Here is an 18995-nt window from a genome sequence, read left to right on the forward strand (position 1 = left end):
GAGTCACGGAGCCCATGTGACGGGCGGACTCGAGTCCGCTGCCTCGTCCCCACCCGGGGCAGCTTCAGGCGTCCGGGGCCTGCGGGAAGGGGCCGCGCCGAGAGATGAGGGCTGATGGCCACCGGGAGCTGCTGTTGCTGCTGCTCGTGGCTGGGATGCCTGCCCGCTTTGCAGGATCCCAGCCCCAGCAGCAGCGCAAGTGGCCTGTGCCTTACAGGTGAGTTGGTAGGCTGCTCAAGAAGCAAGGCTGACTCACTGTGTGTGTATATACACACACACACACACACACAGTGAGGCAGCCGAAATCACTCCCACTCTGGGGTTTGTTTTAGACGCTTAATTCAGAGCCTCTTTGCCTCTCCTCTTTGGGTGAGTGTGTGTAAACCAGACATCATTGTAAAGCTTCCTTGTTCAGGGACTCACGGGGTTAAAAAGGCCTACGTTGAGTGTCCGCCTGCAGCGCTACAGGTACGCTTCCCATTTAGTTGGAAATGACCCCTGGATTTGATTGCAGAAGTGGCTAATCAGAGGTATACACCCAGGAAGAGTCTCTGTTCGTCCAGGTAGCTCTTTTTGAAATCAAAGGGCTGATTTGTATCAGTAAGGACTATCCAAGTGAGTAACAGTTTGCAAGTTGCAGTTTTGGTCAAAGCCTTAAAAAACTGTAAGAATGGCCATACTGGGTCAGACCAATGGTCCATGTAGCCCAGTATCCTGTGCTCTGACAGTGGCGTCAGCTGCTTCAGAGGAAATGTATCATTGGTCTGATCCAGTGTGGCCATTCTTATGTACAGCACATTATAAATCAAGCCATCTCTGAACTGTTTAAGCATAGAAACTGCAACTACTTACTTCCCTTCTTCTGCCTGCAAAAGAGAGAGTCTTAAACCAATACAAAAAACCAGGGACAGTCTCTGAAAACAGGTTTCATAACTCCAGGAAGTCATTGTGCTTCACTGGTTTGACTTAGTAAAAAGTTTTGTGAAATATTGTGTAACTAATTAAGATAGCTTTTTTGGTTTTGCTTTTCAAAATTCCAGTCCAGATTGAGGAAGTGTGTAATGGGTCAAGAGCAAGCCTGAAAATTGCAGAGTGCTGAAAAATGTTGAGGTCACCATTGATTTCTTTTCTGCAATGATTTTCTTTCTTCTAAAGGTGTTTTTTAAGTGCCCTAAAAATTGGAACTTCTGTGTGAGGACTCGAACCATTTTGGTCATTTTTTTTCTAGTTCTAGTATATTAGTAAATCTAGTTTGCCAAAGGACTGTTTAAGTGAGACCTCTGCTTTTTTCTGATACCTGTTTTAGTTTGGTAGACTCCATCCTCCCATTTCATTATTGTACATAATAAGGTGTTAATAGTGATATAGTTAAAGCACCTGGCATGCTTTCCATTTAAAACTCAGATTTCCAGAGAGACTATAAATCTGTACTAACGATTCCCTACTGGCAGCAATTGACTCCTTTAAAAAAAAATTAAAGTTTGGGACTTACTTCTTTTTTAAGTCATTCAGAGTAATTCCTTGTTTGTCAGTAGCATCATATCAGATTCTCAATTTACGAGTAAGAGGATAGGTCCTGTAGACTTGACCTGGAATCTGAAAATCAACCTGTGTTCTTTCTAGCTGGTGGATCTTGGCCACAAACAGTAATAAGTGCCCCAATTTTCAGTGATACTTATAATTTAATTCTCATTGTAGTAAGTAGGAGCTGCAGCTGCCTGAGGCCTCAGAAAATCAGGTCAAAATATTTTGTAATTGGAACTTAGTTAAAAATTGTTATTGATGCATGAACCAATATAGATTCCTGCTCACTGTTCTATGGCTGTATGGAATCTTCAGTGCTAACAGAAGTTAATTGTGCCATAGGATTTTTTTCTTTAATTTAAATTAAAATTAAATATTCAGTGTTATAAAGTGAGAAGATAAGATTCTGAATACACACATGGAGCTGATCTGTTGAAGGTGATATTTTTGCATAGCCACTTTTTGTTTTTCCTAGGTAGGCCTTTGAGCATCTGCAGCCCTTTTTGGTGAACCAAATATGTTAAATATTTTCACACACATGCTCTCTCTCTCTCTAATGCGTGTGAGCTAATTAACTTTATTAAAGGTAGATACATAAGATTCCAGTCCTGCAAACACATGTGCTTAACTTTAATGCCAGGAGTTGTCTCACTGATTTAATTGTATTGAGCTATATGCCATCCACAGAACAAATTTTAATCTGATTGATTATTTTTTTATTTTCAATTAACAAATACAAAAGCCTCAAAGAAACTCTGCAATCAAAATTACAGTGGCAGAATATTTAAAACTCAATTCTGTATTTCTTTCCTCTCCTCTATAGCTGGAACTTCCTACCAGACATAGAATATCATCTGTGTTCAGTAGTAAGTTTCAATCCTGCTCCATAGCCTGTACATTTAACAAACAAATGGAATTGTGTATGTGATTGTAGGAGGATTTTGGGAGAAGGAATAGTAATACATGTAGAATTTTTGTCTGACTTACGTGGGAAGGACTTGTGGGAGGGGGTAGAGAGAGGTGTAAATTATTACATCTAGTGAGTGTATGAGGGATAGGGGGGCAGTCAGGGGCAGCAGGTTTGTAGAAATTTTGGTGGTGCCCAGAAACAACCCCCCCCTTCCCCCCGCAAACTCCACACACACACCAGCCTAAGGCTCTGGGAGGGAGTTTGGGTGGGGGAGGGGGTCTGGGGTTCAGGTGATTGGGGTACACGAGGGGGTGGGGATGCAGGCTCTGAGAGGGAGTTTGGGGTGCAGAAGGGGTGAGAGGTCAGGCTCTGGGAGGGAGTTTGGTGGGGGACGGGGATTGGGGTGCAGGCTCTGGGCTGGGGCAGGGGGCAGGCTCTGGAAGGGAATTTGGGTGCAGAAGGGGTGAGAGGTCGAGCTCTGGGAGGGAGTTTGGGTGGGGGAGGGGATCTGGAGTGCAGGCTCTGGGAACGAGTTTGGGTGCTGGGTGCAGGCTCTGGGCAGGGGTGCGGGAGCAGGTGGGTGTGCAGGCTCTGGGAGGGAGTTTGGGGACAAAAGTAGGTGTAGGGGAGGGGTGGGAGTGCAAGAGGGAGTTAGGGGGGAGGGGGTGCGGGGTGCAGGATGGGGGGAGGGGTGCAGGCTCTGGGAGGGAGTTTGGGGGCGAGAGGAGGTGCAGGGGTGGGGATGCAGGAGGAAATTTGGGGGCCGAAGGGTGTGTTTGCAGAGGGGGTGTGAGTGCAGGTTCTGGAAGTGGATGGGGGGGTTCGATGCTTACCTGGGGCACGCCCTCCGACAGCAGCTCCTAGGCGGGGCAGGCCGGGGGGGTCTCCTCATGCTGCTGTCTCCAGGCACCGCCCCTGCAGCTTCCCATTGGCCACAGGGGTGTTTGGGGCGGGGGCAGCGCGCAGCAGCACAACCCCCTCACACGGGCCGCAAGGACCTGCCAGCAGCCACGTGGAACTAGCGTGCAGATAGCCGCTCAGTCCCGCTGCCCTGCTGGGTGGCGGCGGGAGCCCGCGGGCTATTTTAAATTGCCTGGGGGTGGCAGGTGGGGCCGGGGGAAACGTGGGGGGAGTGTGTGTGTGGTGGGGAGGTGGGAAACTTTGCTGGAGCTGGGCCCCTGGGACAGGAATATTCCTGGTGCACTGGCCCATAGAACTCGCTGCCCATGGGGGCAGTGTATTCCCAGTATCAAAGACTGATTACTGAATGCTAGAAAGGAAACAAAACACATAGTAACTGAGGGATTGTTCCTCCATCCACTGAAGTGCGTGGTGGGGTTGCCATTGACTTCAGTGGGTGCGGAATTAGGCGCTATGACTTCAAACTTGTTGAAACAAAACCAACCCTTATAAAGCATATAGGAGCCTGATCATCTCGTATCTTTATTGGAGAACTTTTGCAGTGGAGAAATCATGGTTTTATGTTCTATATTGATAGTACTATACAAGTAGAGTCTGTTTTTCAGTTATCGTGAAAACAAGGTATGATTACCTAGAATGAGGTTTAATGGGAGAGCTGAAAATCTCTGGAGGATATGAGTGGATTTCATATTCTTAGGCCTTCTTTATATGGGGGAAATTAACTGGTATCAGTATTCCAGAATAGCTGTTGTGGTATAATTTAGCTGTTCCCAAATAACTCTCTTTTGTCGACACTGTTTCAGAATAAAACTGATCTCATTTCTGAATAATTACTCCACATTGTGAGGAGAATAATTATTTTGGAGTAAAGTCAATTTTTATTCCAGAATAGTGTCTACAGGGTGCTATTCTGGAATAGGTATTCCAGAATAGCTATTTCCTGTGTAGAAAAGCCCTTAGGACCAAATTTTGAGACACATCTTAAACCAACCTCTAATCTTGTGACCACAGTGTAGTGTGTGCAAGTTACTTGCAAGTGCAAGTACATTATAGTGCAATTAACATTGTTTCCCACATTAGACATCTAAATGTTATTATTTGCACATATTGAAGACGCTATTTTAAGCCTCAGTCCTACAAACATGCACCTGAGTAATCCTATGAACTCATTTGTGTACGTGTTTTCAGGATTGAGGTATTATGACTTTTAAAGGTGCTGCACACCCATAGCTCCCATTGACTTTAAGGGGAGCCCCAGGTACTCAGAACTTCTACAAATCACGCCATTAGAGGCTGTTTTGGAAAGTGGCTCTTAAAATAAGTGTCTTTGTGGCTTCCTACCTTTCCTCTGAGAGTTTTCCATGCTTTTGTTTTTAAACGTAGGCGTTTTGATTACCGTCCAAAAACAGATCCCTATTGTCAAGCTCGTTACACTTTCTGTCCTACTGGCTGTCCCATTCCAGTAATGAAGGATGAGGATGTCATTGAAGTCTATCGATTACAGGCTCCAGTGTGGGAATTCAAATATGGGGATCTGCTTGGACATTTGGTAAGGTGATGTTTTCATTTAACAAAAATTTTTAGTTGCAAATCAGTTAAATTCAGCAGCAAATGTCAACAATAGGACTTCATTCATTGTACTATTTCAGCACAGTTGTGTGGAGTATTGAAGGCTATGGGCTAGAAAACCACTAACCTTGAAACGAATTATGGGAGTAATTCAAGACAGATTAGGAAAAGAACATGATGTGGTACTTTTGCCCTTACGTACCAAGCATTGGAAATGTATTGTGTGTGCATTAACTTGTATTTATTTGCATTTTTACATTGACTTTAACATCACTTACAAAGAACACCTTTGAGTTGATCCTTTGACAAAATGTCTGGCTAGTGTGTAGGAAAGATCTTGTTAATCTTATACATCTACAGCTTTGTTTTGTTTTTTTTAAATGAAGAAGTAAGATCTCACAGTAAACAAAGTCTGATTTGAATTAAATTTTGTATGAACATGGATATCTGTCTGATCTGGAAAACCAGACTGCAGTCTTCCCTGTGGATCACTCACTGACAGTGTTGCCAACTCTTTTGACTTTTATAACAACTCTTACAATATATGGTGTTTCTCTTAAAGCCACAGCTCCTGGAATCATGTGAATGCAACAGAATCTCAGCTGCTTTTTTTAAAAGTAAGTTTCTAGCCCTCATGGTTGCAGAGGGACGCTTAAATAGGTGGACTCTAGAGAGTAAAAAATCAGAAGGCAAATAAGCTGAATCCAACGCTTATTGTTAACAGCATGAATTTTAAGGTAATTCCATGATTTTGGGGACCTGACTCATGATTTTTGAATGCTTGTAGTTGGCAACACTGAGGTTTTCAAATGCTTTACATTACTTTGTACAGGATTGGGTCCACAAAAGGAGCTTCGTTTGTTGATCCTTGGCCCACAATTTGGGGGGGGGGGGGGGGATATGCAAAGGTAAGAGGGAGTTTGATGCCCAACTACGATTGAATATCTAACTCATAATTACCACTACTACAGGCTGCAAATGGAGGTAGGTGCAGGATACAGACAAGTATGATGTGAATCAATGTTTGTGTAATTTAGTGTGGTACATCCCATTACAGTACCCTGTTTTCTAAACTACTGTACAGTAGGTAAGTAATGCAAAGTGAAGTTGGCACTACAAGACCGTTTTTCTTTGTGTTCATGATCTTTCCTCAGAATATTATGCATGATGCTGTTGGCTTCAAGAGCTCTCTAACTGGCAAAAACTACACAATGGAATGGTATGAACTCTTCCAGCTTGGAAACTGCACATTTCCGCATCTCCGGCCTGACAGGGATGCACCATTCTGGTGTAATCAGGGAGCTGCTTGCTTTTATGAAGGAATAGATGATGTACACTGGAAGGAAAATGGGACCTTGGTTCTGGTGACTACTATATCAGGTAGATTTTGGAATCCTGTGGTGACACTAATATCATAATATCATGTCAGACAATATCTTTCCACTCACTTTTTGTGAGTCATTTGCAATGCAGAGTGACTGAAGTTGTTAATTTGAAATTGAAATATTAGTTTTCTAATTTTCTGAATATAGGAAGTGATATGGTAATACTGTTCTTTGAACAACCCATGCTAAAAAGATGCTGTTAAGTGAGAATTGCTTGCTATGTCACATGAGCACCTCTGTAAGAATAATGCAGTCTTTTGAGTGTAAAAATAGCAAAACAGCGGAACCATTCTGGCCTCTTTTCATACACTTGTGTTGGAACACAACCTCCTGCTGTCAAGTGGCAGATGAATTTTAAAATGGAAAAATTGAGAGAATTGTGTTGTGTTCTATTTATCGGTTTGAGAGCACAACAGGAAATGCTCTCAAGAACAGCTACAGTCACTTGTCTCTTTTTTCCAACTGCTGTATCATAAAGCTGCAAATAGGCCTATTACTGCTACTGGGATTATCTATCACATATTGCAGGACAAGTGGTGTATTTATTATACTTAGTCTTTTTGTATAGCTTATCAAAATAGCTTCTTGGTTCAGTCTACATTATGGGCTCATCATGGCCCCTTAATGTGAAACTGAAATGCTAGAATAAAATAATACTCTCCTTAACAGATACTGAACAAATTGCATGAAAAGCTCATACAAGAATCTGCTGCCTTTTAAATAAAATGTATAGAAGTGTTCCGTATGTTCACCTAGCCTGCTAAGCCTCTGGCACACTCTATAGCAGAGGTGGGCAAACTAAGGCCCGTGGGCCACATCCGGCCGCAGGACCATTCTGCCCGGCCCCTGAGCTCCTGGCCCGGGAGGCTCGCCCCCGGCCCACCTTCCGCTGTCCCCCCTCCCCTGCAGCCTCGGCTCGCTGCGCTGCCAGCACAATGTTCTGGGCAGCAGGGCTGCAGAGCCCGTCCAGACCCCTCTGCTCTGTGCTGCGCGGTGCGTGGCTGGCTCCAGCTGAGCGGCGTGGCTGCCTGTCCTGGTGCAGCCGCACCGCCAGCCAGTGGTGCTCCAGGCAGCGCGGTAAGGGGGCGGCGGGGGGTTTGAATAGAGGGCAGGGGAGGTCAGGGGCCGGGGGTGTGGATAGGGGTCGGGGATGTCAGAGGGCAGGGAACGGGGGTAGAATGGGGGCAGAGGTTCCAGGGGCAGTCAGGGAGAAGGGGTGGTTGGATGGGGCAGGGGTCCTGGGGGGGCAGTCAGGAAGGAGAGGGGGGGTTGGATGGGGTGGCAGGGGGGCAGTTAGGGGTGGGGGGGTTTGGGGGCGGTCAGGGGACAGAGAGCAGGGTGGGTGGATGGGGCAGGGGTTGTCAGGGAATGCGGGGGTTGGATGGGGCAGGATTCTCGGGGGGCCATCAGGGGGCGAGAAGCGGGGGGCGTCGGATAGGGGGCGGGAGCCAGGCCACGCCTGGCTGTTTGGGGAGGCACAGCCTCCCCAAACCGGCCCTCCATACAATTTCTGAAACCCGATGCGGTCCTCAGGCTAAAACGTTTGCCCGCCCCTGCTCTACAGGCTGCTTTTCTTTCTAAGCAGCAAAAATCCGATTAAAACTATGGACTTATGTGCTTCAAATGCTAACGTAATGTATTATTCTACCTAAGTTCCCTTCCATTTTCATCAGCTTGGCATCTCAACCTTTGAGTCTGCAGATTCCATTTGACTGATGCTGCTAAGAAATAAAAAGCAGCCCATATAAAGTGACAGAGCCTTAACTAACTAACTAACTACATGGGTCTCCTCCATATTATTCATACATCCACACCGGTTCTTTCAGATTTGTTGGTAGCCTCTGGTACTGTTGATCATAATGTATTTTTGAACTTTCCTGTGGGTCCTAGCGGGAGTGGTTAGAATATTATTTGTGACGTACTTTCCTTTTTGGGAGATGCTATGTGCAGTTTTGGCAGGTTGCTCATTTTTCCAAGGGCCTTTTGTGAAGGTAATCCTTGACTCCATTCCATTTTCCCTGTTCTCTGGCACATACGTGAATCTGCTTGGGGAGAAAGTCAGATGGTTTGGGTTGTAGTGCTGCAGCACATTGATGACACTCATACATCTTTTACCTGAATCTCTATTCCTGTGTGTCTTGTATAATCATATGTACATGTGCTAATTGAGTGTACATAGGAATTGCCAGACAGCATCAGGTCCATGGTCCATCTACTCCAGTTTCCTATCTGTAACAATGGTCAGCAACAGGTGCTTCATATGCAGATGCAAAAAACCTACAGTAGGCAGATGTGGGATAATCTCTTTCTCCTCCCCCCCACCCCTTCTAATGGCCTCCTACTTCTTAATTAGAGATTGGCGTAAGCCCCAAAGCATGAGGTTTTATATCCTTTCCAAAAATGTTTAACGTTGATTGTTATAACACTGGATATTCTTGTTGTTCTTGTAAATACCTAATCCCTCTTTTAATTCTTCTTAAATGCTCCCTCTTGGTGACATACTGTGGCAATGAGTTCCATAGTCTAATTATTCATTGTATGAAAAAGTATTTCTTTCCATCAGTTGTGAATTTGGCTGTATACTGAGCAGTGGTTTTTCATTAATCTGTCTACGTTGATGCCGAGGTTTCTTTCCTGAGTTGACACAGTTAACTTAGAATCATATAAAGTGTACAGGCAGTTCAATTTTCCCCCCCTCCAACATGCATTACTTTGGATGTACCAACACTGAACTTCATCTGCAGATGTGCTGTCCATTTATTTAGTTTGGTCCATCACAGTCATCTCTGGATGTGACTATCCTAAATAACTCTATAATATCTCCAAATTTTGCTACCTCACTACTTGCATCCTTTCCAGATTGTTAATGTATTAAACATCACTGGACCTAGCACAGAATCTTGAGGCACCCCACTGTTAACCTTGTGCCATGATGAAAATTGACCATTTCTACTTCTTGTTTCTGTATGCTAACCAGTTTTGCTCCAGGACACTAATTTGTTTCTCACCGCAGGGCTACTTAGCTTCTTTAGTAGCTTCTTGTTAGGGACCTTGTTGAAGGGGAGTTGTTTCTCTTTTGCCCGGTACTTTATTGACCTATTCAAAGAATTTTAAGAGATTATTGAGACAACTTCCCTCTGCAGAAACCTTGTGGTTAGGCCTCATATCATGATCTTCCAGGTGTTTTATTATTTGGGTTTTAATTATCGTTTCAATCAAGTACAGCTGTTAGGTTTACTGGTGTGTAATTCCCTGGATCAGCCTTGGAGCCTTCTTATAACATAGATATCACCTTTCTGTCCAAAGTATACCGGCTGTTTTTAATGATTGTGTATTTTTGGTAGCCAGTGTGCCACTTCATACTTAAGTTTCTTCAGCACTCTTGGATGTACACTAGGCCTGGTGACTAGATGCTTTTTAAATTATCAGTTTGCTCCATCAACTTGTCTTCTGACACCTCAATGTCTGGTGGTACCTCATGTGTATTACCAGAAGAGAGCAGATCTGAGGTAACTATCTCCCTGACGTCCTTTATGGTGATGACTGAGGCAAAGGAATCATTTGTTCTCTCAGCAGTATCCTTATTATCCTCCTTAATTGCTCCCTTTCACTCCTCTGATGCAACAGACCACCAGTTCTTTTGCAGGCTTCTGATTTCTAATAGACTTACAAAATTTCATAGTTTGTTTTTATACCTTTTTAGCTGTTTGCTTTTCAAAATCCATTTACCCCCCCTAATTTCCATTTTACATATTGCTTGCTGTAATTTATGTGTGTTTATTGGTTTCATTGGGATTATATTTCCAAATCTGGAAAGATCTGTTTGGTTCAAATAACCTCTCTAACCTGGCCATTTAGCCAGACTGGTTGCCTTTTTGCTTTCCTTATGCCTTTTCGTTCAGAGGTATACATGCCTTCTGAGACTCTGCTATTATTTCCTTATGCCACATCTAAGGATTTAACTGCCTTTACTTTTGACTTTAGGGCATTTTTGACTAGTCTCCTTTTTATTGAAATATTCCTTTCTAAAGTTTAGTGTAATTTATGTTGTTTTTTGGTACCTGACTTCCCCATAGGATGTTGAATCTAATTGTCTTGTGATCATTACTACTTAGTGCAGGGGACCGCAAACTACGGCCCATGGGACAGATCCAGCTCGTCAGGGCTTTAAATCTGGCCTGTGGGATTGCCAGCCCCTCGCTGCACCACGGCTAAGGCAGGGTCCCTGCCTGCTCTGGCCCATGCTGCTCCCGGAAGCAGCCGACACCACGTCCCTGTGGCCCCTAGGGGAGCAGAGGGCTCTGTGCTCTGCCCTCGCCTGCAGGCACTGCCCCCCCGTGCCGCCCCTCAGCTCTCATTGGCCAGGAATGGGGAACTGTGGCCAATGGGAGCTTCAGGGGTAGTACCTACAGGTGAGGGCAGCGTGTGGCGGAGCCGGCTGCCCCACCCCACCCCCAGGAGCTGGCCACTTCTGGGAGTATATTTTAATTGTCAAAATAACACAGAAACGCAACAACAATATAATCACACCATTTTCAATTATTTTGGTAATTTATTTCAAAATACTTGTGGGCAAATAATTGAAAATGATGTGGATATATTGTTGTTGCGTTTCTGTGTTATTTTGACAATTAAAATATGCAGAACTTTGCAGATTTTTAAATTTTTGGTGCAGAATTCCCTTGAGCACTAGGGGTCTGTGTGGCGCAATCTGGGTGCAGGCAGCTCGGTGTGGGGTTCTGGATGCAGGGGGAATGGGACTCTGCAGGGGAGTCCAGATGAAGGTGGTTAGGGCTCAGTGTGCGTGTGTGTGTGTGTGCAGGGGGGAGGATGTGTGGGGGTCAGGGTGCAGCTGTTCAGTGGGATGGGGGTCTGGGTGTGGGGGATCCTGATGCAGGGAGTGAGGCTTGGCCGGGTAGGGATTTGAGGGTCTCAGTCGGGGGTTCCAGGTGCAGGGGGTTCCTGATGCAGAGGGGGCTTGGTGGGGGGGGGGGTGTCACTGTACAGGGAGCTGTGCTCCCTGTCCACCCAATCCCCGTGCATCTAGACGACCCCTCCTCCCACTGCACAGAGACACCCCCACACACCCCCATGGTGCAGAACTTCCTGTAGCCAGGGGAAGTTTCTGGGGCTTGATCTGACCCAGCCCCGGCTGCTCTATGCAGGGAAGGGGGAACTCCATCTCAATCCTCCTCTTCCTCCCCCACCCCACCCAGCTGAGACTAGAATATTAGGGTTGGAAGAGATCTCAGGAGGTCATCTAGTCCAATCCCCTGCTCAAAGCAGGACCAACACCAACTAAATCATCCCAGCCAGGGCTTTGTCAAGCCAGGCCTTAGAGGTTTTTAAGGATGGGGATTCCACCATCTCCCTGGCCTAGGTAACATCTCTGGGCGGCCAGCGCATCCCCAGATCCCACTTCCCCCAGTGATTTACCTCTCTCTCTGGCTGCCCGAACAGAAACATCTGAGCTGCCAAGCTGCCAGGGAGGGTGAGTGAGTACTGATGCAGCTTCTCTTTACTTCCCCTCAGAAACCATTTTCTGCAAGGAAGCAAAGGAATCTGTGGGGAGGTTTTGGACCTACTACCTTGGGACCCAATGCTGCAAAAACTAAGCAAATCAGCACTACCAAGAGTCTGCAGTTTTGGGCTCCTAATACCACAGCATTTCTTGTGCAATTGTGGTTTACTGGCATTCTCACTGTGATAGGAGAATGCTCTGGAAATCACTTTCTTCATTGCTCTGAAGATGGAGTGTGTTGACCTTCAGAAAATACGGCATGGCACTTTTACTCCCTCAGACCTTAACTTCGTAAGAAATGTGTGTGGGTTGGATTTCTTCAGTGGGTAGGTTTGAACGTGTTTTGGGTAGCTTGTGCCAGTTTTGGTGATTTACATTTTGTAATAATTGAAAATCACTTTAAAGAGTCACAGAGTTGTTAGTAAGGGCATATGTTTTGAAACATTAAAAAAGTAAAAAAGATAATTTTATAATTTAAATTGCATGCCCAGTTCGTGCATAATCTTTTGTTTGTTTGTGGCCAGTGCTTTTTATTTAACAATAAAAATCCCAGTCTTGTGAAGAGAGGGAAACGCCATCCCACGATATACACTGCGGTACACCCCAAGAATGTGAAGTGTAATTAAAATTCTTCTCTGTGCGGCATACAGTGGCAGGGTGGCTGTTAATACAGGATTTATGACTTGCTTTATTATGAACCTGAATCATAGGAAGTTCCAAAAATTCAACTAACTGTGATAAAAGAATAGGATTGTTGTTGCTATTGTTGTTTGTATTGCAGTTATGGCCCAGGACCCCCTTGCGCTAGGTGCTGTACAAACACAGGAAAAAAAGACAGTTTCTGCCCCAAAGAGCTTCCAATCTAAGTACAAAACAGGTGGAGACAGACAGACAGGGGAGTACAAGGAAACAATGAGACAAAATTGGTTAGTATATTAGGCAGTGGTCTTAGCAAACCGTTGCCAAGTGTTTTGTCAGCTTTGGGGCAAAAGTGGTTTTTTTTAAAGGAGGGATTTGAAGGAGAACAATGAAGTGGCTTTTCGGATGTGTATGGGGAGCCCCTCTGAAGCAGTGAGGGGCAGCATGGGAGAAAGCACAGGTGCTTATTTGAAAATTTAACAAGTGAGTGATGGATGCTGGCATCATGGGCCAGTCGGAGGCTAGTGAATGAGAGATGGATAGGCAGAGTAGGGATAGACAGTTAAAGGCTTTACAAGTGAAGATAAGCAGCTTAGATTTGATGCAATAGCAAAAGGGGATGCAGTGGAGGGATGGAAGAGAGAGGTGATGTGGTCAAAGCAACAGGCTAGGAAAAGGGTATTCGCAAGAGCATTCTGAATGGATATGAGAAGGGCAAGACTGCAGCGGCAGCCGATTTAGCACAGTAGCGAAGACAAGCCCTTAGAGTTGTGTAAGGCATGTGGCTTTGTACCACATGACATTTTGATTAAAAACTAGAATGATCTAAAATTAACATGGCACACATTAAATTGATTAAAAACTGTATAGTTGATAGGTCTCAAAATGTAATTGTAAATAGAAAATTGTCATCGAGTGGGTGTGTTTCCAGTGGGATCCCACAAGGATCGGTTCATGGCCCTACACTATTATTTTTGTCAATGACCTGGAAGAAAACATAAAATCATCACTTATAAAGTTTGTAGATGACACAGAAATAGTGGGAGTGTTAAATAATGAAGACAGGTCACTGATTCAGACTGATCTGAATTGCTTAGTAAAGTGTGTGCAAGCAAAGTATTTTAATATGGATAAATGTAAATGTATACATCTAGGAACAAAGAATGTAGGCCATATGTACATGATGGGGGACTATATCCTAGGAAGCGGTGACACTGAAAAAGCTTTTGGGGTCATGGTGGATAAACAGCTGAATGTGAGCTCTCATTGTGATGCTGTGGCCAAAAGAGCTAATGCAATCCTGAAATGCATAAACAGCGGAACCTCTGGTTTATAACCCTATATTTTACCTCTGTCAGTAGCCCTGTATTCTATCTCTGTATTTGACACTGGTGTGATCACTACTGGAATATTGTATCCAGCTCTGGCACCCACAATTCAAGGATGTCAACAAATTGGAGAGTTCAGAGAAGAGACATGAGAATGATTAAAGGATTAGAACACATGCCTGATAGTAATAGACTCAAAAAGGTCAATCTATTTAGCTTAACAAAGAGAAGGTTAAGGGATGACTTGAGTACAGCCTATTAATATCTACACAGGGAATAAATATTTAATAAAGGGCTCTTCAGTCTAGCAGAGAAAGGTATAACATAATCCAATGGCTGGAAGTTTAAGCTAGACAAATTCAGACTGGAAATAAGGTGTAAATTTTTTAACAGTGAGAGTAATTAATTAGGCTAAGATTTTGTTACGGATATTTTTAGTAAAACTCACAGACCGGTCAGGGGCAATAAATTAAAATTCACGGAAGCCCATGATCTGTCCCTGACTGTTACTAAAAATATTCCATGATAAAATGGGCACAGGCTGGGCAGCTGCAGGGTGGCTGGGAGCTCTGGGACCCCACCACCTGTGGGGCAGAGAGCTACAGGGTCTCCCTGCCCCCTCCCCAGCAGCGGGGAACTCCGGGGTCCCCGTCACCCTCAGCAGCTGGGACCTGCAAGGTACCGCCGCAGCCTGTGGTGGCCAGGAGCTGCGGGGTACGCCCACCGCCCATGGCGGCTCAAAGCTTGGGGACCCGCTGCTTCAGGTGGTGGGGGTATCTCACGGCTCCCCGCCGCTGGGGGAGGTGGCAGGACCCTTCAGCTCCTAGCTCCCGGGGCTGATGTCACAGAGGTCTTTGGAAGTCACGGATTCTGTGAATTCTGCGACCTCCATGACGAAATCATAGCCTTAATAATTAACCATTGGAACAATTTACCAAGGGTTGTGGTGGATTCTCCAGCACTGACCATTTTTAAATGACGTTTGGATTTTTTCTAAAAGGCATTCTCATTGTGAAGTATTTTGGGGAAGTTCATAATGGTCCCTTCTAGCTTTGTAATCTATTAATTGTATGCATTTGTCAGTATTGTTTTCCATAATGCTTATGGACATATCCTATTTTTATTTTTTACAGGAACAATGTTTAACCAAATGGCAAAATGGGTACAATGTGACAACGAAACTGGCATATACTATGAGACCTGGACAGTTCGAGCAAGTCCTGACAAGCATGCGGTAGTGTGGTTTGAATCTTATGAATGCTCGAAATTTATATTAAGAACATACCAGAAGTTGGCCGATTTAGGGGCTGTATTTAATAAGATACAAACAAATTACACCAGCATTACTTTGTTTACTGGAGAACCCATTTATTTGGGGAATGAAACATCTATTTTTGGACCTCTAGGAAACAAGACGGTGGCTGCAGCCATAAGAGATTTCTACTATCTATTCAAACCTCATCAGTCTGTTGAAGAGTTCTTCTTGAATGTCTTAAAAATAGTAGATCAGGTTGTCTTGAACCACCAATTTTACCTCTTTTACAACTTAGAATACTGGCTTTTACCTATGAAGTCCCCTTACATCAAAATAACTTATGAAGAGATCCCTTTACCTAATGAAGACTATATGAAGGTTGGTTTGTAATTATTTCATTAGTTCCAAAAATGCCCTTTCTCCCAGATGTTCCTAAGGATGTTGATGTTATATTGGTACGATTACTGCAGAAATGGCAGCTCCTTATACTGTATCTGCAGTGAGAAGGCTTTTTTGAATGTAGGTTCTATGTATATTCATTGACTCTTCACCCAAGGAAGGGCAGAACAAAGAGTCCCCTGCTTGCTAGCTGCATTACAGCCCCGGAATTCTCAAGGGGTTTGGACCTGTCATTGGCCACATGATTGCCAATCATCTGCTTCTTCTTAAGGATGGGAATCTGCAGGAGCTGGTTACCAGCAGACACAGGGGCTTGCTAGCTTGACTCCATCAAAAATGTACCTTATACCCATTGGAACAGTGTATATTTCATATTTGAAAGGATGGAACTGGGACCAGTTGTCCTGGAACATGATGAAGTCAGCAGACATGGAAATGGGTTGAGAGCTGTTAGTAGATTACAGCTGTCATGCTGATGACTCCTTTGTTAGAAGGTGGTGGTGGTGATGTGCAAAGTCTGACTCTGGTTCTAGGGAGTTAGCGTCTGAACACTTTGCTGTTGGTAATCTGCTGAGGTGATGGGTATTGATGAAAGAGGAATAATCACATCTAATTTGAGCTTGCAGTCTGTTTGTGTAGTACTAGGATTTTATGGTTGTATTTTGTATAATTTAGAATGAAGGATAAAGTGTGTATTAAATGTATTGATGTATGATATGATTTGACCATATTCTGCCAGCCGTCTTTCTGAAAGCAGAAAGGAATGGCCTAGTGTGCCATTGGTAAAGATGCATCAGCCAGAATCTTGTGTCTGAAGCTGATTTCAAGGCAGTAATAGACCTTTAGGGTCACCACTTTGTTGTAGGTTTAAAATTAGCATTTTGAAATAAGTAAAATAATGCAATGATTGTTTTGTGCTGCATTGCAATTTGATGTTCATGTTCAAATATTCTGTGTAAATCATTCCGGTTTTGTGTGTGAATGAGGAATGTGTGTTTTAGAAGATAAGTATGAAGGCCATCACCGGACCAGATGTTCTAGGGAAGAACCAAGAACAGAGATAAAGGCGCCAGGAGATTGCAACATGTCCCTATTGAGATGTCAGAGGAGAGCAGATTGACAACTCTAAAGATGAAGCAGGCACCTATCAATCAGGACAAGATAGCTGTGATCAAAATCAGCATGGGGTAACTTCGTGAGAGACTGATGAAGGAACAAGATAAAGGATGAGAAGAACAATTTAAGAAAACAAGCACTCGTCAAATGGCGATTGATTACAGCATGACAGTGCAAAATTCATTGGTCCCAATGAAGAAAGATCACTATATAAACAGGGTGCTTTGCCATGAAACTTTGGGTTCGTCCTGCCAAGACTTCCCCGGAGGATCGTGTTGCGACCAAGAGAACCCGGCTCCTCCGTACCTGTGATCAGCCCAGCTGGCCACTAGGTTGCTCCGGACTCTGAACTGGTAACTATAACATCGACTTGTGCGTGTGATTGAATGCATATGCTAATTGTTGTATTGCCAATAAGCGCGGCATATTGCATTTTCCCCTGAAAAAGATCCTGTGTGTTTCTTATAAGCATGACATTTGGAACTAGTGACTGGTTACAGAAGCAACATCAAAACTTGTAAATTTGTTAATAAAGATTAAAATATTTGGTCTAATAACAGTGGGTAGCATTATTCCTTTCATGTAAATGAACACTCTACTCTGGAATATGCTAACATAGCAGTGGTGGTAGAGCTGCCAGGGTACGATTATAAGGGCCCATGTTAGACCTGTATTATACAGCCCCTTCTCCCTCTGACAGCTCCCCCCTCTGTCTGCTACAATTACTACATTTTCCCTAACATTCAGTATAGTTTACATTGTAGAAGACCTAGCAAATTTAAGGCATCAATCAGTGAAATGCATTACCGAACTTGCCAAATAAAAACTAGAGACTAATAGCTAGAACTTTTGGCCAAAGGAGGAGGTTGCAAGCCTCAGGTAGTTGATGTTTGGTACATGGAAGCCCTGCATCTTTTCTTCTTTTTGGGCATGTTGATTCCAAAGTAGCTGCTTCACTCAGTATCTGCCACTGCCTCCAACAATAGTACAGTTATCTTGATGATTCTGCTCTAAAGACTAGCAAATAAAAATTAGTGTTGCCAATTATGTTCAATAGATTCTAGCATGGATAGGAGCAATTTCATTTTAGAGCTATTGTCTAAAGCAGAAGTGAGCAAACTATGTCCTTCGGGCCACATCCAGCCCGTGGGACCCTCCAGCCCGGCCCCTGAGCTCCTGGCCCGGGAGGCTAGTCCCGGTCCCTCCCATGCTGTTTCCCCTCCCCCGCAGCCATGCCCCAAGCCGTGGGCACAATGCTCTGGGCGGCCAGGCAGTGCAGTTGCAGAGCTGCAGCCTGACTCGGTGCTCTGGGCGGCATGGCTGTAGCGCCGCCAGCCACCAGCGCCCCAGGCAGCGCGGTCAGGGGACAGGGGGGTCGGATAGATGGCAGGGGAGTTCAGGGGTGTGGTTGGGGGTGTGGATAGGGGTTGGGGCAGTCAGAGGGCAGGGAACAGGGGGGTTGGATGGGGCAGAGGTCGCAGGGGGGCAGTCAGGAATGAGGGGGGGATTGGATGAGGCGGCAGGGGGCAGTTGGCGGCGGGTCTGGGGAGCAGGGAGTGTTACTATGGGGAGGAACAGTGGACATCTCTCCTCACTTCCCCTGGAGCAGCAGCTCTGGCTGCTGCATTGCTTATCAGCCTATAGGAGCCTCAAGTAGGACAGCTTGACTGGCCCTGCCTGAGCTTAAGGGAGCTTCTAGCAAAGGATGGCTTCCTTCTGTATGGAGCTTCCCGGGAGAGATTGAGAACCAACAACCAGTTATAGATGACTCCCACGTTTTCCACCCCTGCCTTTCGTCTCCTTTGATCTTTCAGTCTGACTTTAAATTTGTCTCCTTTGTTTAGGCCTTAGGGGTGATTAGCACTAATTTCAGCAATATAGGAACAGAGTATAACAATATAGTTGTCAGACTAGTGGTCCACCTCATCCAGTATTCTGTCACTTTAAAGGCTAGTCCCAAATGTTTCAGAGACACCCTGCAGCAGGCACCTATAGAATAAGCAGCTTCCTGGAAAATTCGTTCTCACCTCTGAGAGGCCTAAATCGTGAGGGTTTAATATCCTTGACAAAACAGTTGCATTTACTGTAACTAACTACTCTGCATATTCCTGTGAGCCACATAAATCCTGACCCTTTGATCCACTGAGGCTCTTGGGCTCACTGAAATCCTGTGTCCAACAAGCAGTGTCGCATCAATGCAAAACCCTATTGTGGATAAAGGCTAAGATTTAAAAAAAATTGGGAGCCTAAACATAGGCTTCTAAACAACAAATATGATTTTCAGCCAGACTAAGCAGAGTGTTCCTCCCCTGCATATCAATTAAACAAAAGCCAACAACATACTTGGCCAAGGAAAGCTTGAAATGTGGGGTAAACTCTGCCAGTGAAGATCACGGGTTTGTTCTAGTAAGAAGTAGTAGCAGCACCA

The 18995-nt window shown here is 44.7% G+C and overlaps 1 protein-coding gene across 1 annotated transcript; it reads left to right on the plus strand.

Annotated features, from left to right (window-relative positions):
- Positions 1-17118, plus strand: CLN5 (CLN5 lysosomal BMP synthase). The gene is made up of 4 exons (XM_077812482.1): positions 1-217; positions 4739-4904; positions 6079-6304; positions 14931-17118. The coding sequence occupies exons 1-4, from the start codon at positions 105-107 to the stop codon at positions 15440-15442; spliced, it is 1017 nt and encodes a 338-aa protein (XP_077668608.1). The 5' UTR covers positions 1-104; the 3' UTR covers positions 15443-17118.
- The last annotated feature ends 1877 nt before the right edge of the window (positions 17119-18995 follow it).

This window comes from Eretmochelys imbricata, chromosome 1 (assembly GCF_965152235.1).
Source record: "Eretmochelys imbricata isolate rEreImb1 chromosome 1, rEreImb1.hap1, whole genome shotgun sequence".
NCBI lineage: Eukaryota > Metazoa > Chordata > Testudines > Cheloniidae > Eretmochelys > Eretmochelys imbricata.

What these genes read in the sequence shown, in the direction of transcription:
- CLN5 (XM_077812482.1), top strand. Translation starts at nt 105, where the DNA reads ATGAGGGCTGATGGCCACCGGGAGCTGCTGTTGCTGCTGCTCGTGGCT. An exon ending in AAGTGGCCTGTGCCTTACAG is followed by an intron (nt 218 to 4,738) that starts GTGAGTTGGTAG and finishes TTTTAAACGTAG; the next exon opens with GCGTTTTGATTACCGTCCAA. An exon ending in TCTGGTGACTACTATATCAG is followed by an intron (nt 6,305 to 14,930) that starts GTAGATTTTGGA and finishes TATTTTTTACAG; the next exon opens with GAACAATGTTTAACCAAATG.